The sequence below is a fragment of the Podarcis vaucheri genome (genome assembly GCF_965113315.1).
Source record: "Podarcis vaucheri genome assembly, chromosome: 1".
Lineage (NCBI taxonomy): Eukaryota > Metazoa > Chordata > Lepidosauria > Squamata > Lacertidae > Podarcis > Podarcis vaucheri.
Window position 1 is genome coordinate 3807714 of NC_138759.1, and position 22729 is coordinate 3830442.

General features: G+C 48.6%; 1 protein-coding gene across 2 annotated transcripts in view; it reads right to left on the minus strand.

Annotated features, from left to right (window-relative positions):
• Positions 1–3409: 3409 nt before the first annotated feature.
• Positions 3410–22729, minus strand: part of MAP4K5 (mitogen-activated protein kinase kinase kinase kinase 5) — a 107350-nt gene continuing 88030 nt past the window's right edge. For both annotated transcript variants that reach the window (XM_082217027.1, XM_082217026.1), the window contains 14 exons: positions 20967–21064; positions 20451–20492; positions 18741–18825; positions 18560–18639; positions 16319–16379; positions 15891–16005; positions 14232–14290; positions 12735–12838; positions 11351–11528; positions 10297–10365; positions 8996–9088; positions 6897–6967; positions 4617–4672; positions 3410–3969 (listed from right to left, as the gene is read on the minus strand). In XM_082217027.1, coding sequence (XP_082073153.1) covers positions 3882–3969; positions 4617–4672; positions 6897–6967; positions 8996–9088; positions 10297–10365; positions 11351–11528; positions 12735–12838; positions 14232–14290; positions 15891–16005; positions 16319–16379; positions 18560–18639; positions 18741–18825; positions 20451–20492; positions 20967–21064 — 1199 coding nt within the window. In that variant the 3' untranslated portion in view covers positions 3410–3881. The remainder of the gene's footprint in view (positions 3970–4616; positions 4673–6896; positions 6968–8995; positions 9089–10296; positions 10366–11350; positions 11529–12734; positions 12839–14231; positions 14291–15890; positions 16006–16318; positions 16380–18559; positions 18640–18740; positions 18826–20450; positions 20493–20966; positions 21065–22729) is intronic.

Here is a 22729-nt window from a genome sequence, read left to right on the forward strand (position 1 = left end):
GCGGGCGGCATGGGCGAGTCTCTCTCCCTCCCTCCCTCTTTCTCTTGGGCGGGGAAGAGCCGATGGAACTCCTCGCGCCAGGACGACGGCAGCCCCGACATGCTGCTTAGCATTCCCTTCAACCAGTGAAGCATCTTAATGTAGTGATTTCCCCCTCTGCATCCCTTTCATAACTCTATTTTTATAAATCATTTGTCCATCCATAGTTCAATTTTGTACTACTTTTTCTGTCAATCCTACCAATGTATGTAACTCTTTACAATAGCTTTTCAACTAAATTATAAACTTTCCCCATTCTTTATTCGAGGTCCTCTTCCTGATTTCTAATTCTGCCTGGAAGCTTTGCCATCTCGACGTCGTTCATCCGTTTTGTCTGCCCCTCTTCTCTGGTCGGAGTTGTAGACCCTTAGGATCATCTAGTCCAACCCCCTGCAAAACAGAGTCAGTGGCAGCAAAAGCAGCATGGCTCCATCAGTGGCGGATTTCTGTATAAGCTAAGCAAAATCCCTTATTTTGGCTGCTGGTCCCTTATTTTCGAGGCTGCTGGTCCCTTATTTTCAAATCTGTAAGTTGACAGCTATGAGCTGGTGATGGGTGTCCCCAGGGGACAAGAGTCCCACAGGTCAGGCAGAGAGGGGTCGGTGTGCCCAACAAGCCCTTTGGGTCTTGAAAACAGGGGAGCCAGAGTGACCAGGGGCTTCTCCGCTTTCTGTTGGCTCCCACTATAGCTTTTAATCTTTACAGGCAACGCTCCAGTTTTGACACGGGCAGGGGGAGTGTCGTCATTCTTGATGTCAGGGATGGCACGGCCAGTATCCAGGGACGCTTATGTAACCAAACTCCACACCGGTCTTTGGCAGGTACCTGGTGCCTCGGGATGTCATAGAATCATAAGTTGGAAGAGACCACAAGGGCCATCGAGTCCAACCCCCTGCCAAGCAGGAAACACCATCAGAGCACTCCTGACATATGGATGTGCTGGACTAAAACTCCCACTGGCTATGGGATTTGTAGTCCAGCTCCGAGGGCCTTCTGGTGGTTCCCTCATTGCAAGAAGCAAAGCTACAGGGAACCGGGCAGAGGGCCTTCTCAGTGGTGGCGCCCACCCTGTGGAACGCCCTCCCACCAGATGTCAAAAGAGATAAACAACTACCTGACATTTAGAAGACATCTGAAGGCAGCCCTGCTCAGGGAAGTTTTTAATGTGTGACATTTTAGTGTATTTTACATCTTTGTTGGAAGCTGCCCAGAGTGGCTGGGGAAACCTGGCCAGATGGGCGGGGTACAAATAATAAATTACTATTACTAGTCTGAAACATCTGGAAAGCAGTGCTCTGACATCCCAGTTGCCCTGCTAGCTGGGGAATGAACCACACCTTCCCATCAATGGTATATTGTGCCTGGATAGCTCAGCTGGCTAGAGTGTAGAGCTGACAATGTCAAGGTTTCAGGTTCGATCCCCGTATGGGACAGCTGCATATTCCTGCACTGTGGGAGGGTTGGACTAGATGCCCCTTGGGGTCCCTTTCCAAATCTACAGTTCTACGAAGCCCTGGAAAGATGTAATATCCCTGAAGTGGTAGCTTTTCCTTAAGGGGAGGGAGGAATCCAAATCGTTACCAAATTAGCAGGAAGTGCAGAATGGTTACCTTGTAAACACAGCTGCCTTGTACCAAGCCAAGCCACTCGTCCGCCTAACTCAATATTACCTACACAGACTGGCAGTGGCTCTCCAGAATTTCGGACGACACCCCCAGCCCCACCTGGAGACGCCAGAGACCCCCACCTGGGACCCCCCTGCATGCAAGGCAGTTGCTCTGCTGAGAGAGCCACGCCCCCCCCCGTGTCCCTCTGCAGAGCCACTAAAACGTAATGAATGAAAGCAGGCAAAAATCAGGAGCAAAAGGGATACTTTAATGGATGAAAGGGGGAGGCGGGGAGGAGAAACATGGATGAGAGCCTTAAGAAAGGGATAATGGAACAAAGGATATTCCCCAAGATTTATTAGACAATACTGCGTCTTATATATATATATTTATACTATACCACCGGGATTTTTTTTAAAAAACAGACCCTTTCGAAACTCGCCCAGTCCGGGGGAAATCTAGTTCCTTTCTTCCAGGCACGGCATTTTCTCCTCTGGCACAGTATAAATAAAATACGTGTCCGTGAAGCGTTAAAAAGAGCTCTCCCCTGAAAGCAGTTTTAGAAAGGGTCATCCAGTCAGTGGCTTCCTGTGCTCCCAGTTTGGCATCTATCGTGATAGAAAGGGGGATGTTTCCAGGGAAAGGGATGATTCGCACCAGGGACCCAGCTGCAAGGACCAGGGGGCCTCTGGAATCGGCCTTACCACCTCTGTCTCACCTGGCCTGAACCATTGGGTGGGGATCCAGGGATCCACAAGACCTGGATGACCTTTCCTTCCATCTCTTTTTCTCCGTACATTCTCAGGAGCTCGTGATGACGACACACCCGTGTGCTCCCCTCACACACACTCTCTCTCACACACAATCTATCTTTCGGGCCAATCTAGGGATCCTTGATTCCTCACGGAGATACGGCTTTGCATTTCTGCCACACGCTCCCTCTGGCGACAAATCCCACGAGCAAAAACTCCTACAAAAGACTCTTGTACAAAACAGCATTTCTGCAAGAATAGCCAAAAGGTCTTTCCTCCCACCCTGCGTCCCCCTATATATATATATTTATGCAGGTTTTGGTGTCTTCGGGTGTCTTCCCGTGTAAGAGTCGGGGTGTCTGTGCGACGTTTCGACGAGGTCTCACTCGTCATCTTCAGGCTGGTGCTTTCGGCTTCTTGTTACTGGAACAGAGCTCTGTTCCAGTAACAAGAAGCCGAAAGCACCAGCCTGAAGATGACGAGTGAGACCTCGTCGAAACGTCGCACAGACACCCCGACTCTTACACGGGAAGACACCCGAAGACACCAAAACCTGCATTCCTGTACCCGTGAAAATCTACGAAAGCAAATATATATTTATCTATATATAAACACCTCCCTCAGACGACGGGCTTCATCTAAGAGGCAAAAAGGGTGAAATGAATACCAGGTTCTTTGTACAATTGTATAAAGACGGGGGGGGAGGAGCCCCCCTCCCTCAACCCCCCCAAAAGCTGCTCTGCAACCTTCATGTGCTAGAAGTTAGGATACATCACACGACCCTAGCAGCAGATTAATAAATAAGGATTAAATAGTCTATTTTACAAACCCACAGAGAACAGTTGCGTTAAAAAACAGAAAACCCACAATATCCCGGGAATGCTGATGACCTCTTGAAAGCGGATCATTTGGAGAAGATCCAGAGGGGCTTTGCGTGGGAAGTCTTCCCCATGGGGGGTGTCCCCAAATTGCACCCGCCTTCCCTGCCAGCCTCAATGTTCCTGATTTCGATCTCAGCCACCACTATTCAAAAGCTGGCATCGCCACAAGGTTGGAAGGCAGCGGCAGCCTTGGTATTTTAACCGGAAGACAAAAGAAGTCTGCGTCGAGAACCGCATGGCACCGTGAACGCATTTGGGATCTCCCCCCCCCCCGGGCCTAACGAACCAGAGTGGCTTATTAACCTCGTAGCTTTTATTAAGCAAACTCAACATAACCAACCACACAGTGGCAAGTGACAGATCAGCTGCTTCCCAGCTGCAAGACGCCCAGGCGACGTTTGGCTCTCGTTCCTAAAAAAATGGGTCCGTTTGGATATTGACACAGTAGAGCAAAGGGAGAGGGAGGGAGAAACAGAGAGAGAGAGAGAGAGAGAGAGCAAGAGGGAGGGAGGGAGAGTCCGGCTTGGATAGCATTTCCTTGAGGGCTGCTTCCTTATGTGACGTATTCCTTGGCTGGCGGTTCCGAGTCGGGTTTCAGTTGCCTAGTAACTGTTTTCGTGGCCGGCCAAAATGTAGAGATTGCTGTGGGCCGTTGGGTTGTCGGTCGGCCTGCTCTCCAGCACCACCACCCTGTGAGGGGAAGGAGGAACGAGAAAGTTAGCCCTCCCTGCAAGTGGGCACCCTGGGGCCCTGGCATCACAGCCTCCCCCAGCCTGGCACCCTGAAGATGTGGGGGCGACAACTCCCACTGCCACCAGCCACCGTGGGCGCTGGGAGCTGTAATGCAACATTGGACTTAATAATAATAATAATAATAATAATAATAATAATACAGTCGTACCTCTGCTTATGTATCCCTCTGCTTACGTAAACTTCAGGATGCGAATGCGGCAAACCCGGAAGTATTTTTCCAGGTTTTGCTGCACGCACATGCGCAGAAGCGCTCTATGCACCATGCGCATGAGCAGAAGCGCTAAACCACGCCATGCGCATGCGTAAAAGCCATCCACTGGTTGCGAATACCTTGGGATGCAGCCGGACCTCCAGAACGGATGCTGTTCGCAACTGGAGGTACCATTGTAATTATTATTATTATTATTATTATTATTATTATTATTATTATTTAACATGCTACAAGGGGGCGTCTTGCTGGATGCATCCCATGACATGGGAAAAGGCATCTTTTTTAAGAACATGGCCATGGAGTTTTCTAATGCAGAAAGACTGGAAATCTAAATATAAGATTTGTGGAGTGTGTCAAAATCTTCTCAGCTCACCTGTCGGAGCCCAGCAAGCGGAACACCCGAGTTTCGTCTGAGATCTCCTGGGTTACCTGCAAAAGGGGCAGAGAAAGGGACACTTGAGCTAGCTAAGACTGCGGAGGAGGGTTGAGTCAAATAGTCCGGTCACTGTTGACAAAATGCACAGCAAGTTAGTTCAGAAGCAACCTTCGCAGCTTACTGAACCACAGTTCAAGACTGCTGGGCTCCAGCTCCCATCATTCCTGACTTCTGGGCCACGCCGGGTGGGGTCAAGGGAGATGGAGTCCGACACCATCCACCTGGGAATGGGTGTCAGGCCCAGGCACTCTTTCCTCGCCTCTGCGCTGGAACAGAGTGCAACAGCACTCAGTGCTAAAGGCCACAACAGAAATCTATCCATATACCGTATTTTTCGCTCTATAACATGCACCCGACCATAACACGCACGTAGTTTTTAGAGGAGGAAAACAACGAAAAAAATATTCTAAACGAAATAGTGGATATATGATTTTTGTGGTTCATGCTGTGGCCACAGACATGTGATCTGACAGTGAGTTTGGAGTAGCCCAAAGCAAAAATCCTGAGGATCCATGTGGATCCACGCTTTGTAACCACGGAGGAGGGAAGGAAGGGAAACCATGGATCCTCTGCTCACGACTGCAGCAGATCCCTCCCGCCACCCGCAGGCATTCGCTCCATAACACGCAGAGACATTTCCCCTTACTTTCTAGGAGGAAAAAAGTGAGTGTTATGGTGCAAAAAATATGGTACGTTATTGTTGCATTGCTATTTGTTATATCTTAAATTTAATTTGTGCGACAGTGTAGTGGCCCAAGGGCAGGATTCTCGTGCCAGATGGGAAGCCCAAATTCAAATCTCCCTTCAACCAGACTCACTGTGGCCTCAGGCAAGCTGTTATTATCCTGGTCTGCCTTCCAGGGTTATTGTTAGGTTTATCACTGAGTTAATGTGTGCCTATCATGCTTCCCACTCTCCAAATGGGCTAGATAGGAATGCTTATGTGCTGCTACCCTGGGGGGAGGCTGGGGACGACCCCTGCCTAAAACCCAGGAAGACCGCTGCCAGTCAGTGTCGACAATATTGAACTAGGAGGACCAATGGCCTGACTCAGAACAAAGACAGCAAACAATGCCCCTAGGAAGGTGTTACGCCACTGGGCAATGGTACCTCCCATAATGAAGTGAGAACCTTGAGCCCGTTGTTTGTGCCATTATGGCAAGCCTTACACAAGAGTTAGAAGGCAGTTGTATTGGTAAAACAATATAAACCAACCGTGAGTAATAATAATAATAATAAATAGCACTTTACATCATCGTGATAAACTTCACAGCAACTTTGTATAGTGCGTTTGTACAACTTCATACGCTTTTATTTGGGGGTTCAACTAGATGACCCTTGGGAGTACCTTGCAACTCTACAATTCCCTGATTCTGTTATTATCTCCATGGTGGTGGGAATGACCAAGGCTTGTTATGACTTCATAGCTGTGATATGTTCTGGGGGCTACAAACCTGACTGCCGATGCCCCTCCACCCTTAAGTCGCTATACTTGAGAATGTCTTCTTCTTTGGCGATCCCTCATAGCCAAGTAAGATTGTCTTCCATAAACACGGTTTTAACAGTGAGTCCATAGGTGGCTGTGGAGGCCAATTCTGGATCCACACGTCCTTCCACAGCGGGGACACTGGTTTCTGGGCAGGAGTTGATCACAGTGAGGGTTTGCCAAGCGTGCATTCCTCTTAGCATGTTTCTCCTTTGCATCCTGAGTTTGAGGGTCTTCAGAGCCCTTGACACCTTTGGTAAAGGCTGTTCTCCAACTGGAGCGCTCGCAGGCCAGTGTTTCCCAATTGTTAGTGTTTATACTACATTTTTTAGATTTGCCTTGAGACAGTCTATAAACCTTTTGTTGACCACCAGCATGACGCTTTCCATTTTTAAGTTCGGAATAGAGTAGTTGCTCCGGAAGATGATAATCAGGCACCCCCACAAGAAGCCATCTCACACCAGGTCAGGCCAATTGCCCGTCTACTCTGACTGTCTGTTGCTCTGCAGGATCTTGGCCAGAGAAGGCTCCCCTCACCTGGCACCCAATATTCTTCTAACCGAACGTGGGCCAACTATGATCCTTCACCAGGACAGAGCCACAAGGGCTCCCCTCCCCTCTCTGGCTTTCCCTGAGAAGGGGCGTTCCTCTCTCAGTAGAGCAACCAAGTTCCTTCCACGGAGGGCAGCAAGGCTGGGAAAACAAGCCCCCCCCCCAAGCCCAAGACTTACTTCGTCAGACTTAAAGCTTTTCCCTTGCATCCCATGCTTCCAGAAGGCCAGGACACTGTCTTGAAGGCACACTGCGGGAGAGATGCAATAAGGTAAGAATGAGAAAACTAGACAGCATCTTAAAAAGCAGAGACATCACCTTGCCAACAAAGGTCTGTATAGTTAAAGCTATGGTTTTCCCAGTAGTGATGTATGGAAGTGAGAGCTGGACCATAAAGAAGGCTGATTGCCGAAGAATGGATGCTTCTGAATTATGGTGCTGGAAGAGACTCTTGAGAGTCCCACGGACTGCAAGAAGATCAAACCTCTCCATTCTGAAGGAAGTCAGCCCTGAGTGCTCACGGGAAGGGCATATCCTGAAGCTGAGGCTCCAAGACTTTGGCCACCTCATGAGAAGAGAAGACTCCCTGGAAAAGACCCTGATGTTGGGAAAGATGGAGGGCACAAGGAGAAGGGGATGACAGAGGACGAGATGGTGGGACAGTGTTCTCGAAGCTACCAGCATGAGGGAGGCAGTGGAAGACAGGAGGGCCTGGCGTGCTCTGGTCCAGGGGGTCACGAAGAGGCGGACACGACTAAACGACAAGAAGAAGAAGAAGAAGAAGAAGAAGAAGAAGAAGAAGAAGAAGAGGAGGAGCCATTCTGGATCAGGCCCCTGGGCCCATCTACTCCAGCATCCTGTTCTCAGAGTGGCTGGCCAGATGTCTCAATGGGAAACCGGCAAGCAGGACCTGAGCACAAAAAGCAACACTGTCCTGTCCTCCTGTCCTGAATACCTCCTGCAACTGGTATTCACAAGAATTGCTGCCTCCAAGTCTGCAGGCAAAGCACAGCCATCGTGGCTAATAATAATAATAATAATAATAATAATAATTTATTATTTATACCCCGCCCATCTGCCTGGGCCTCCCCAGCCACTCTGGGCGGCTTCCATAGAAACCAAAAAAACACTAAAATATCATACATTAAAAACTTCCCTGAACAGGGCTGCCTTAAGATGTCTTCTGAATGTCAGGTAGTTGTTTATCGTTTTGACATCTGATGGGAGGGCGTTCCACAGGGAGGGCGCCACCACCAAGAAGGCCCTCAGCCTGGTTCCCTGTAGCTTTGCTTACATGCCATGCATGGTCTTTTCCAACCTGAATGTGTCCAATCCTCTGAAAGCCACCCAGGCTGGTGGCCACCGCTGCCTCAAGACACAAGGCAAAGCCAATCAGGGCTGTTTTACGGGGTGCTCTTGCCGAGCACGGGAGGGGATTCCAGGGGAGACCTACTTGCTCTCCCCACATGCTGAGTGAGAAGTCCATTAAATGGTGGGAAGGAGTCCAGAGACATGTCTTGGAGACAGCTGGTCTTTGGCAATGCCAGGAAGTGTCTGCAAAGGTATTGCCCAATGGCTGCCTCTTGATTTTTCAACGCCAGCACAGAGCCCTGGCTTCTGGGTTGCAGCTGTAACCCTGGCTAGAGAACTCTGTCTGCAGCCTCCACCGCAAGCCTCCAAGCACAGTGGGTCATGGCAACAGTCGGGCTGCCCCCCTCAACTCCCACCAGCCTTCAGCCAATGAGGGACACTGATCGCACACTGAGCACTCGGGAGCCCAAACATGCCATCAGGAGGAACATTCCCGCCATAACAATGGCTGGTTCTCACCAAGGAAGCCTCCCAGGCATTTGAGGAATGTCATTATGGGCTTTCCTTCCAACATCTTCCTGTCTTGTGTCTTGCAGACGCTGAATCTGTGGGGTTGCATGCGATCTACCGCAGGAATTTGGGGCCTCCAGGCTTCTTTACCTGGCCCCCAAGACTCTCTCGAGGCCACACATTCTCACCGGCCACAGCTTGGCACCCTCCTTGAGGATTTTTGCCTGGCTAGAATGCATCCTTGAACTCTTGACAAAACTTCTGGTGGAGGACAAAGAGGGAATTCACATGTGTTTCCCCGCCTGATTTTGTACCTGGCCCCACCCACTGCTGGCATTTGGCCCCTGGAAGGTTGCCCAGAAGGGAATGTGGGTTGAAAAGGGACCCCCACCTCCGAGTTAACATGCAGCATGCACTTTGGAGACAATAAACGATGGCGAAGGCGGTCTCTGCTCACCTACAGATTCAATGCAGAAATCAAAGCTTAGTTCGGAGGCCAGCTTCTTGCTCGACTTCAGTTTCCCATGCAGATTCACAATTTTCACAAATCCTTAAAAGGGAGAAACGAGAGCCAAATCAGGATCGCTGGGTCAGCTCAGAGGCTGCCTCAACAAATACAGTGGTACCTCTGGTTACGTACTTAATTCGTTCCGGAGGTCTGCTCTTAACCTGAAACTGTTCTTAACCTGAAGCACCACTTTAGCTAATGGAGCCTCCTGCTGCTGCCGCGCCGCTGGAGCATGATTTCTGTTCCCTTCCTGAAGCAAAGTTCTTAAACCGAGGTACTATTTCTGGGTTAGCAGGGTCTGTAACCTGAAGCGTATGGAACTTGAAGCGTATGTAACCTGAGGTACCACTGTATATGGAAGTGGGAAGAGCCGGGGCCCACGGCAGCAGCCACTCAGCCCACAAGACATGCAATGGCTGCCGCGGGAGAACCACAGCGACAGAGTGCAAAATCACCACCACCACCACCATCATAATAATAACACAAGAATGTTAATAAACTATGTGTATGAGGAACTGATCTATATAGGGTTTTAATGTGTAATTCTACTGCTGCTTTAAACTGATTTTTAGCTTAAATGCTGCTTTTAGGCTGCCTTGTTCTAAAACAGCCTTTCTCTTTTTTTCCAATTTTTTAATTGATTTTCCAAAAATTTTAAACAAACACAGAAACAAACACACACACACACCCTATTTGTAATTAAACCAATCTTTGTAACATTATTAAGTGACTTCCTCAAATCCCCTTGGTTGAATTTCATTATATATCATTTTAAGAGTATTCCAAAATCAAATTTCTCAAAAAATTAACTTGATCACTTAACATCTTTCATTCTTTCTCAATTAGCTTTAAACATCTTAAATCCTCTCCTTACATATTTAAATCCTAAGCCTATCTAATACTTGCAAGTTTTTCCAATTAAGTTATCTTAACACATTTAGCTAAATAGTCTTTAAATTCCATCCATTCTTCCTGGTACTCCTCCTCCTCCTTCTGGCCGCGGACTCTTCCAGTCAGGTCAGCCAGCTCCAAAAAATCCATAATCTTCATCTGCCATAAAACAGCCTTTCTCAACCTGTGGGTCCCCAGATGTTGTTGAACTACAACTCCCATCACCCCTAGCTAGCTTATTATTATGTTTTACTGTGTTTAGTCTGTTTTTGTCCCCTCCTCTTTTTCTATTGCTTTCTGCCTCGGAGCTCAAAAAAGAAAAGAAAAAAAGCAAGCAAGCTCTAGCTCCTGCTACTTACTGTCCAAGCAGACAAGAACTGTGTCCCTCTCCAACTGGGTGACATGGATGGCATCAAGCTGTTGGCAACCTTGATAGAGGGGAGAAGAAGAGAGAGAAACCATTTGCATCCAGGCCTCAAACCCATGAATCATCTCTATCCGCTCTCGCCATCATTTTTCCACCTTCGCCGCATCAAGCAGTTGGTCCCTTACCTTTCCTGCCCTGACCTGACTAAAGTGATCCATGCAATGGTCACCTCCAGGCTTGACTACTGTAATTCGCTCTACGCGGGGCTGCCCTTGAAGCTGTCCCAGAAACTCCAGCGGGTGCAGAATGCTGCAGCGAGGCTCCTCACGGGGTCTCTGCCACGGGAGCATATTCACCCAGTGTTTTCCCAGCTGCACTGGCTCCCGGTGGAGTACAGGGTCAGATTTAAGGTGCTGCTTTTGACCTTTAAAGCCCTTCACGGCCTAGGACCCTCGTACCTACGGGACCGCCTCTCCCGGTATGCCCCACGGAGAGCCTCAAGGTCCATAAATAACAACACCCTAGTGGTCCCAGGCCCTAAGGAAGTTAGATTGGCTTCAACCAGAGCCAGGGCCTTCTCAACACTGGCTCCGGCCTGGTGGAATGCTCTGTCTCTTGAGACCAGGGCCCTGCAGGATCTGATCTCTTTCCGCAGGGCCTGTAAGACAGAGTTGTTCCGCCTGGCCTTTGGCTCAGAATCAGTTTGATTCCCTCCCCCTCTTTCTTTTTCCTTTCTCCTCCTATGAAGCGATTGTTTTAATGTTGTATCTTAATTCTTTTAAATTGTATTTTAATCAACTTGTTTTTATTATTGGTTGTTAGCCGCCCTGAGCCCGGTCTTGGCTGGGGAGGGCGGGGTATAAATAAAAATTTATTATTATTATTATCCACGCTATAATGCCACCTCTTCTGCTGCCCCCCCCCAAGCTTGCCAGGTGACAGAACCCTCCTCTGAGCAGACCTTGGCCCCTCCAACCTCTGGCACTTCCCCACTTTTTCGGTGAGTAACTCATATTGTCTCTTATAGTAAACTGAAGTCAGGTCACCTGCACCAGTTTCTGTAAACCACGAAGAAGCAGAGTTCAGGTTAATTGTCTCAAACTGGACGACCTGGTTTGGTTCGACACCCTTGCTGATCGCCACGCACACCATGGGGTACTCCTGCTCTGGGATCACCAGCATTTCGAAGACGTTCAGGGGGGTCGGCAGTGGGAAATCAAAGTGCTGGAAGGGGCAGGGAGAAAGAAACAACAAGGTCACCAAAATGAAAGTAAAGAAGAGACTGAACAGCAACCAGCCTGTTCTGAAATTTGGCTTCTTACGGAGTGGACATCTAAATTATTTTTAACATTTAGATCTCACCCTGTAAACAATGACCAGCCTCAACAGCATTTTGTTTAAGTACCGTATTTTTCTGTGTATAAGACGATGCTTTTTGCTATAAAAAAAAATTAGGCAAAAATTGGGTGCCGTCTTATACATGGATAGTGAATGCAGAGGGGGGACGTGTGATTAATGGCAGCAGCAAACAGGAGATTGGCAGCAGCGATTGGGAGGGTGATTGGTGGGTGTGGCAAGGCCTGCTGGTGAGCGGCTGTGGTTGTGGCAATTAGGCAGACAACTGGCAGCTGCAGCAAGGTGTGTGATCGGCAGTGGCTGTGGCGAGCGATTGGCAGTGGCAGGCAGGCGTGTGAACAATTGGCAAAAGTGACCCCCCCCAAAAAAAGCTAAACAACCTAATTTCTTAATTTTGGGTTAAAAAAATAGGGGTCATCTTATACATTGGTGGCATCTTATACACAGATAAATACGGTAAATTAAAATCACTATAGAATCAGAATTGCAGAGATGGGAGGAAGCCAAAGGGTCCAGAGTTTCCCAAACTTGGGTCTCCAGACTACAGTTCACATCATCCCTGACCAGTGGTCCTGCTAGCTAGGGATGATGGGAGTTGTAGTCTCAAAACTGCTGGTGACCCAAGTTTGGGAAACCCTGATCTAGTCCAACCCCCCTTGCAATGCAAATGAACAAAAGCAACGTCAAAGTAAAAATATACAGGTATAGAAGACTCAGGATCACTTTCAAAAGGTTCTCCTGAAAAGGAGCCCTTCATCTGCTACTCTAAATGCTGGAGTTGGAGACAGTGTGATGATGAGCTGCAGGGAGGGCCTTGGCATCCCCCAGGACAGGGGTCAATGGTGAAGGGGTCCTCCCTGCCCCTCAAGTCTTGGCTGCCCCTTCAAAGCGGTCTATTAGGGCTCTGATCAACACCCTGAACCAAGCACAGAAGTTAACTGACAGCAGATGCGACTCCCACTCCAGATCTGAAACGGCTTAACATCTTGCACGAAAGCCTTTAAGTTCCACCCTCAGCGGACGCATTCCCATGAAACACCACCACGAAGTCACGCAAAAAACAGGCTCACACACCTTTATTAACATGAACTTCTGCATCGGTTCATACCACTGAAGCAAAACGATCCCCAGCTGCAACGCTCCACAGAGGTATTTGTGGCCTGTATAGGGATTTCTCACTGCAGAAGAAGAAAACAAAAGCAGAGGAACAACCCCAAAGGGTTAGGGCTGAGTCAGTTCCAGCAGTGGGAGAGCTGGGAGCAGAACTCACTTGGCCGGCTCTGCTTTGACAGGCCAGCTCAATCGCGCTGACCCCCCACCCCAATCTTCTGCATACTACTTGGTATCAATAATAATAATAATTTATTATTTATACCCCGCCCATCTGGCTGGGTTTCCCCAGCCACTCTGGGCGGCTTCCAACCGAATATTAAAAACAATACAGCATCAGACATTAAAAACATCCCTAAACAGGGCTGCCTTCAGTTGTCTTTTAAAAGTAAAACAGTTGTTTATTGCCTTGACATCTGATGGGAGGGCGTTCCACAGGGCGGGCGCCACTACCAAGAAGGCCCTCTGCCTGGTTCCCTGTAACTTGGCTTCTCGCAGTGAGGGAACCACCAGAAGGCCCTCAGCACTGAACCTCAGTGTCCGGGTAGAATGATGGGGGTGGAGATGCTCCTTCAGGTGTACTGGACCGAGGCCATTTAGGGCTTTAAAGGTCAGCACCAACACTCTGAATTGTGCTTGGAAAAGTACTGGGAGCCAATGAAGATCTTTCAGGACTGGTGTTATATGGTTTCAGCGGCCAGTCCCAGTCACCAGTCTAGCTGCCGCATTCTAGATTAATTGCAGTTTCCAAGTCACCTTCAAAGGTAGCCCCACGTAGAGCGCATTGCAGTAGTGCAAGCAGGAGATAACTAGAGCATGCACCCCTCTGGCAAGACAGGCCGCGGACTGATAGGGTCTCAGCCTGCGTACCAGATGGAGCTGGTAAACAGCTGCCCTGGATACAGAATTGACCTGTGCCTCCATGGGCAGCTGTGAGTCCAAAATGACTCCCAGGCTGTGCACCTGATCCTTCAGGGGCACAGTTACCCCATTCAGGACCAGGGAGTCCTCCACACTAGCCCGCCCCCTGTCCCCCAAGAACAGTACTTCTGTCTTGTCAGGATTCAACCTCAATCCGTTAGCTGCCATCCATCCTCCAACCACCTCCAGGCACTCAACACAGGACCTTCACCGCCTTCACCGGTTCTGATTTAAAAGAGAGGTGGAGCTGGGCATCATCTGCATATTGATGAACACCCAGCCCAGTGGCTGCATGTAGATGTTAAAAACCACAGGGGAGAGGACAGAACCCCGAGGCACCCCACAAGTGAGAGCCCAGGGGTCTGAACACATATCAAAACACATATATGTTGCTTTGGGTTCTAGGATGGAAGGAAGGTGGATATAAGCAGGTAACAAACTTTGGAGGGAGGGAGGAGCAGATGCCGCAGCAGAGAAGGTCCAAGCAGGTCCACAAAGCTGGGAGAGGGTTGTCTCCAGAAGCTCAAGCGGAAGACTTACCTATACAGCATTTATGGCACCCTTTTGTATCCGGGATCTTTGTCGTTAAGGCAAATTTCCTGAAATGAGAGTTAAGCCCGCTGAATATAAACGGGAACGTAGATGGAGCGAAACCAATGCGACTGTTGGCCAAGCTTGCAAAATGGGCCCAAAATAGACACTTCGGGGATAGAGCCAGGGAAGCATACAAGAGGTCAGTGGGTAGTTTTTGTGTTCCCTTGAAGGACCTACCAAAAGCATGGACCCTGAGCCAGCAGGGCTCCCCTTATGTAACCCCCCTTCCCCCACAAATCAGACCTCCATGTTTTATCTGACTTCTTATCTACGAGGATAAGAAGAGCCTGGCTGCTGGATCTGGCCTTAGGCTTATTGAGTCCAGTCTCCTGCTACCCAGAGTGGCCAGCCAAATGCCTCTGGAGATGAGCGCAATGGCATTCTTCCTCTGTTCTTCCCCAGCACCTGGTGTCTAGCAATATACTGTATTTTTTGCTCTCTAAGACTAACTTTTTCCCTCCTAAAAAGTAAGGGGAAATATGTGTGCGTCTTATGGAGCGAATACAAGCCGCTCAGCTACCCCAGAAGCCAGAACAGCAAGAGGGATTGCTGCTTTCACTGCGCAGTGATCCCTCTTGCTGTTCTGGCTTCTGAGATTCAGAATATTTTTTTCTTGTTTTCCTCCTCCAAAAACTAGGTGCGTCTTGTGGTCTGGTGCGTCTTATAGACCGAAAAATACGGTGCTTGCCTCTTGGCAGCGGAGGTAAAACACAGTTATCATGGGAAGCGATGATTGATAGCCCTCATTACTGTCTAATCCCCTTCTCACGTTCTGCACCCCATGCAAGATTTCATATCCTGTTCTTTATCAGGGCATTTTGCATTTTGTATCAGAGCATCCCTGAAAGTTGGTGGCCATCAAACCTCTGCTTAAAAACCTCCAAGAAATGAGGTTTCTTTGGATAAGGTGCCACTTACCTCTGAAGGTAAGTGAAGGTTGTTGGAAGAAGATTTTTTCATGTCCAGGCATGCTCATGGGGTAAGAAGAGGCCCAAAGCGCAATGTTGGGCATTTGGGGACGGATTCAACTGAATACTTGCACTAGTGTGAGCCAGTGCAACAACTCCTGCTAGTGTAGCAGGGCTTACCCACATCGCTTCAAATTGCCTGGGGTGCTTGTGGCTTTCTGGAAAATGCCCAGGACAGCACAGAGAGGGGAGGAAAGGGGTGACCACTCCATCAGGGAAGCCAAAACCCTTGTGCTGATGGAACAACTCTTAGAGTGCAATACTGAATTCTGCCCCATGTTTTCCTGCTTCTTGAAACTGCAGTTTTACCTGACTTTTAAAAATGATTTACTTCATAGTGGAAAACACGCACACACCTAACCATTCCAAGAGCTTACAATCTGTGTTATCTAAATAAAATAAAAAACAAGGCGCACTTACTGCCAGGGCTGTGTTATCTAAATAAAATAAAAAACAGGGAAGGCGCACTTACTGCCAGGGCAGTGAACGAGGCGCTCTCCAGACACTGATGCACTACAGCTCCCATCATCCTTGACCGGCTGGGACTGATGGGAGGTGTAGTCCCTACAGCTTCTAGAAGGCATTATGTCGGCTAGCCCTGAGACTGGGTTCAAGAGGTAAGAGAGCGCTAGCTTACCTGGGCAATATTCTGTCGGGGAACCGATGGGTCTGAATATGAGCAGCAAGGCCTGTTTTTTTGGCTTGTTCAAACAAAGCTATTAGGTTATGAGAGTAGAGCTGGAATGTTCTCCCTGTGACAGAAACATGGCCTGTCTCAAAACTCTGGCATATTATAACAATAAATGCAAATACCGAATAAAAACAAAGAATACAGAGTGGGAAAAGGTTACCTTCTAAAAAGGACAGCCCCAAAACATCCAGAGAGGTCCAAGCAAATTGCAGAGAGCAAAAGGGAAAGAAACAAATTAAAAATGACTTCCGTGGCATTACCGTAAGCCAAGCTAAATTCAGCACACCAAAGGGAAGATTTCCTAAGAGAATATCCTGTTCCCCTGCAACCCCCCATTTAAGCTTTGCGGTGCATTTCTTTAGCAACTGACATACCTGAGAGCGACATTAAGGTATTGTTGATCACGTAGAGCCAGGTGCATCTCCGCGGAAACAGCTAGAAAAAGGAGCAGAAGAGATTCCCATGGGTGAAAAACTGGGGAGGCGTTAAAGGAAGCATGGAAGGCAGTTTCTGGCAACTCAGGTTAATTTTTTCTGGTCCCTTCCAACTCTATGATTCTGTGTTAACTCAGAAGTTAGGTCCTGCTGTGATGAAGGGGGTGTGTACCCAGATAAGTATGCATTGGGTCATGAGGTTACTATTAAGCTTTCGAGAGTTACACTCAGTTTTAATCTGTTTTATTTTCATATATACGTATTTTTTGCTCCATAACACTCACTTTTTTCCTCCTAGAAAGTAAGGGGAAATGTCTGCGTGTTATGGAGCGAATGCCTACGGATGGCTGGGGGATCTGCTGCAGTCGTGAGCAGAGGATCCATGGTTTCCCTTCCTTCTCTCCTTCGTGGCTCGCTTTGCTTGCTTTGAAACAGCAAAGCGGGAGAAGAGCCGCTGACTAGGGAGAAGAGAGGGACAGAGAGCCTGTTACAAAGCACGGATCCACATGGATCCTCAGGATTTTTGCACTGGGTCACCCCAAATTCACCATCAGATCACATAGCATGTCCATAGCTACAGCTTGCACCAAAATAATCACGCACCCAGTGTTGCCTAGGGCCGCAGTGGTGCAAAAACGTAGTTACAAAGCATGGATCCACATGGATCCTCAGGATTTTTGCATTGAGCTACTCTAAACTCACTGTCAGATCACATGTCTGTGACCACAGCATTAACCACAAAAATCATACATCCACTGTTTCGTTTAGAATATTTTTTTCCTTGTTTTCCTCCTCTAAAAACTATGTGCGTGTTATGGTCGGGTGCGTGTTATAGAGCGAAAAATACGGTACATAGCTTATATAACCGCTCTCTATCCCTCACACTTCCAGGCTGACTCACAGACCACAGAAATTTACAGTCGGAAGGAGACACTTGGAGGCCACAGAGTCCACCTCAGAGGAGGCTCCCTAAGGCAGGATGCAACCTCAGCCTCCCTTACGGAGGGCTGCCTGACCTCTCTTTAAATGCCTCTAGTATAGGGGGACCTCGTCACCTCCCGAGATGATACTGAAACAATAAAAGCAGGGCAGCAGCACAGAATAAAAACTCTTTCAGACAGTATCTTAAAAGGATGGCCTGGGGAAATTAAATGAGTACAGGTGAAACTCGAAAAATTAGAATATCATGGAAAAGTTCATTTATTTCAGTAATTCAACTTAAAAGGTGAAACTAATATATGAGATATTAGGTGAAACCAATATATGAGATAGACTCATGAGATAGACATGCAAAGCGAGATATGTCAAGCCTTTATTACTGCCTCAATGCGGCGTGGCATGGATGCTATCAGCAGTAATTGATGCAAAATGGGCCCAAACCAAGTACTGAATACATATGCATGCTTCTACTTCTCGGAGGTCCAATATTGCTCTATTTGCAGTCCTTGTTTTGCTGATGTCATTTAATATTGTAATTTTCTGAGACTGTTAATTTGGGGTTTTCATCAGCTGTATGCCATGATCATCACAAGGATAACAAATCAAGGCTTGACATATCTCGCTTTGCATGTCATGAGTCTATCTCATATACTAGATTCACCTTTTAAGTTGAATTACTGAAATAAACGAACTTTTCCACGATATTCTAATTTTTCGAGTTTCACCTGTAAAACAAAAGCGGAACTCGTGTTTCAGAGACTACAGCTCCCATCAGCGTGGCATGGTGCTGCCTGCGGCTGTTGTTCATCTGAAGGGCAACAGACCGGGGGAAGGCTGATCTTAAGTCATATGGCTGCAGATACTAGTTAGGGAAACTGGGGAACCTGAGAAGCTCCGATGGCTGGTTCCACATTTTTCTCAGGGTGAGGAGCCTGTGTCCCTCCAGGTATTGCTGGACTCCAACTCCCACCTGCCCCAAGCAGTGTGGCCAAGACCCAGGGATGATGGGAGTTGGAGTCCAGCAATACCTGGAGGCCACAGGTTTCCCACTGCTGTCTTAAGATGATGGAACTTAAGAGTAGGGAAGATTAGAGAGCCCTTTGCTCCACCCACAGTGGCCACCCAGCCCTCCTGCCCTGGAGGGGGCGCACCTAGTCCCCCATCCTGAAAGGGGGCTTTGCCCATCTCCCTGGCCTCGGCCTCCCAGAAGGATCCTGCTGGCCCTGAGAAGTTCTCCCCTACCTGTTCCATGGTGGCTTCGTGGAGCTCGTTGAGGTTCAGAGTGTAGATGCCTTCTTCCGTGCCAAAGATGATATACTGATCTAGAACATGGCAGAGGAGAAACTGGCTTAGCCTCTTCGGAAACGCAACTGGGGTGGGGTGTGAATTCCTCCCCGGCTCAAAAACGGAAAGTCACCCTCACCTTTCGTGTCCGGGTGTATCCAGGATGTGGCGCAGTTGATCTTCAAAGGGCAGCCGTCAAACACTTTGGAGAAGCAGGCTCCCATCTGGAACAGCAAAAAGGAAGAAAAAAACCCACGGGGTGTCTTCATTGGCGTAAATGCAACACACAAGTTTCTAGTTCCTCTGACCATTAGAAAACACAAAGGAACAAAGGAGATGAGGGGGCAATGACCAATGGATGTCTCAGAGGCCAGAGAAATGACCAGTTGTGCCGGGATGGGAATAATAATAATAATAATAATAATAATAATAATAATAATAATAATTTATTATTTATACCCTGCCAATCTGGCTGGGTTTCCCCAGACACTCTGGGCGGCTTCCAACAGAATATTAAAATACAACCATCTATTAAACATTAAAAGCTTCCCTAAAGAGGGCTGCCTTCAGATGTCTTCTAAAAAGTCTGGTAGTTGTTTTTCTCTTTAACATCTGGTGGGAGGGCGTTCCACAGGGCGGGCGCCACCACCGAGAAGGCCCTCCGCCTGGTTCCCTGTAACTTGGCTTCTCTCAGCGAGGGAACCGCCAGAAGGCCCTTGGTGCCGGACCTCAGCATCTGGACTGAACGATGGGGGTGGAGATGCTCGTTCAGATATACTGGACCGAAGTCGTTTATGGCTTTAAAGGTCAGCAGCAGAGCTTTGAATTGTGCTCAGAAACATACTGGGAGCCAGTGTAGTTCTTTCAAGACCAGTGTTATATGGTCTCGGCGGCCGCTCCCAGTCACCAGTCTAGCTGCCACATCCTGGATTAGCTGTAGTTCCCGGGTCACCTTCAAAGGCAGTCCCACATAGAGCGCATTGCAGTAGCCCAAGCGAGAGATAACTAGAGCATGCACCACTCTGGTGACAGTCCGCAGGCAGATAGGGTGTCAGCCTGCGTACCAGATGGAGCTGGTAGATAGCTGCCCTGGACACAGAATTGACCTGTGCCTCCATAGACAGCTGTGAGTCCAAAATGACTCCCAGGCTGCGCACCTGGTCCTTCGGGGGCACAGTTACCCCATTCAGGACCAGAAGTCCTCCACACCTGCCCGCCTCCTGTCCCCCCAAAACAGTACTTCTGTCTTGTCAGGATTTAACCTCAATCTGTTAGCCCCTGCCTTTGAGCCAGGTTCCCACAAGGTTCTTCGCTTCTGATTTTTCTCTCCTGCAAATTGGATTATTAAGTGGAGGCAGCAACACCGTAAAACCCTGGGGAGCCCACTGAGCACCCCTCTCCTGTTCAAGATGGGGGAAAGGGGGCTGCCCTACATCAACACCGCTGTAACATGACAGCTCTTGGCCCGCGACAGCATGCACACCCCACCTCTGGAAAGCCAGGAAGAGGAAGCAATGAAGTCCAAGAGGGCTGAAACAGAGGAGGGCGCAGGCAAGGGGACGGCCCCTGCAGTGCTACGGAGACCCCAGTATATGGCCCAGTATGCCAGGCGCTGATGATGACCCTGGCCACAGATGCTTTTGCAAACCCTGATCTCCGTTAGAAGAAACAGAGATGGGAGCCTGGCTCAAAGGCAGGGGGCTAACGTTAAGGAGATGCAGAGTGAGAATTCGTCTCTGTCCGGGCCCTTCTTCTCAGGGCTAAGCAAAGCTAGAAACGGCACAACATGCAGAGCAGTTTCAACACGTGCCGTTCCAGCTCCTTGTACATGATCAAAAAGGTTTCTTACCAGCACCTTAGGAGTCGGTGGGAGACCATTGATTGCTGGCTTCTGTGGATAGGGAGGAAAAAAGAGTATCACAAACCACCTTTGGAAGGCAGACATTGCTCCTTGGGAGCAACACCTTAAAAGGAGGCAGTTGAAATTCAAATCCAAGCTGACATATTATGCAGTTGCTTCGCAAAAGCGGTGTGCAACTTTCTATTGTCAAGCCTGGATCAGGTTACCTTGTCCTTGTTACCTGTACATTAACCGCCCTGAGACCTGCGGGTACAGGGCAGTATACAATTTCAAATAATAATAATAATAATAATAATAATAATAATAATAATAATAATAATAATATTAATACATTCTGGTACACATGACCCCTCCTGGTAGAGGAACATCATCAACATTACTACTATTAATTAAATTCCCAAGGCCCTGAATAAGAGCAGTTCTTGGGTACAGATTGATGGAGGCAGGCAATAACGAGCAGCCACAAGGAGGCCACGCAAGGGAGCCAAGTGCAAAACCACCCACCAGATATTCCCGCTTGTCCTTTTTCCGTGGCAGCTGTGGCACGTAGCCCAAGCCGTCAGCGTTCTCCTCCACGAGCTTTGGCACAGTGTCCCCGTTGCCTAAAGAAGCAAAAATGTAAGTCATATTGTTTTTATAATACAGATGCCTTTATATACTTGCTAATGATATAATATGACATGATATACTGGTGACGCTTAGCCTATTTTTTACTTGCTGGCTTGTTAGCAGCTTTAAAGCCCTAAACGGCCTCGGCCCAGTATACCTGAAGGAGCGTCTCCACCCCCATTGTTCAGCCCGGACACTGAGATCCAGCGCTGAGGGCCTTCTGGCGGTTCCCTCACTGCAAGAAGCCAAGTTACAGGGAACCAGGCAGAGGGCCTTCTCGGTGGTGGCGCCCGCCCTGTGGAACGCCCTCCCTTCAGATGTCAAGGAAATAAGCAGCTATCTTATCTTCAAAAGACATCTGAAAGCAGCCTTGTTTAGGGAAGGTTTTAATATTTAATGCTGTATTGTTTTTAACACTCGATTGGGAGCCGCCCAGAGTGGCTGGGGAAACTCAGCCAGATGGGCGGGGTATACATACCTTCAACCGAGTATCAAAAACACAAGACAACATCAAACATTAAAAACTTCCCCAAACAGGGCTGCCTTCAGATGTCTTTTAAAGATAGGATAGCTGCTTACAGTCGTGCCCCGCAAGATGAATGCATCGCAAGACGGAAAACTCGCTAGACAAAAGAGTTTTCCATTTTGGAGGTGCTTCGCAAAACGAATCTCCTATGGGCTTGCTTCGCAAGACGAAAATGTCTTGCGAGTTCCTGCGGGGTTTTTTTCCTCTCCCCCCTTTTTCTAAGCCGCTCATCAGCTGATCCGATAAGCCGATAAAAGCCGCTAATAGCGCTAATCCGTCAATGGGCTTGCTTCGCCAGAAGAAAAAACCGCTAGACGAAGAGAATCACAGAACGGATTCTTTTCGTCTTGTGAGGCACCACTGTATTTCCTTCACATCTGCTGGGAGGGCGTTCCACAGGGCGGGCGCCACTACCAAGAAGGCCCTCTGCCTGGTTCCCTGTAACCTCACTTCTCACAATGAGGGAACCGCCAGAAGGCCCTCAGAGCTGGACCTCAGTGTCCGGGCAGAATGATGAGGGTGGAGATGCTCCTTCAGGTATACTGGGCTTTAAAGGTCAGTCCGTGGGCTTTTAAAAAACTGGGACAGGATGGAATGGTGGGGAGAGTGTAGGATGTAGATTGGGGAGGCAAAGGTGCAAAATCCAGCTTCTGGCCTGGGGCACCTTGCTATTGGCCAGGGCCTCAAGATGTCAAGCTATGCTATATGGTGACCTCCCGGTCTGTTTTGACTGCAGACCATATTTTTAAAATTACAGCACACTTCACCAAGTTGGCACCCTTCAGATGATTCAGATGATTTAAGAAGCCTGCTTAGAAAACTTCTGCTTTTAAAGCAGAAACGAAAACGCTAGCTCCTTCTACACTCTGGTGCAGCTGTACTGTGCACCCCAACCAAAAGAATGAACCACGGTCGACTGAAGGGAAATGGGACTTTTGCAGGTCAGTGGCATGGGGCATCAAGCATTGCTCTCCCCACGGGGGGGGGGGACTTCCTCTCCCCCAGACTGTTCTCAGTACAGCTGCATGGGAGCACCAAGGAGCCAAGTCTTAATTTGGCACCCTCACCTTCGGAAACTGCCGGTGGAGGTTGCCTCTAACGTTTTCCCCGCAGTCCCAGGTATCTCGGGGGG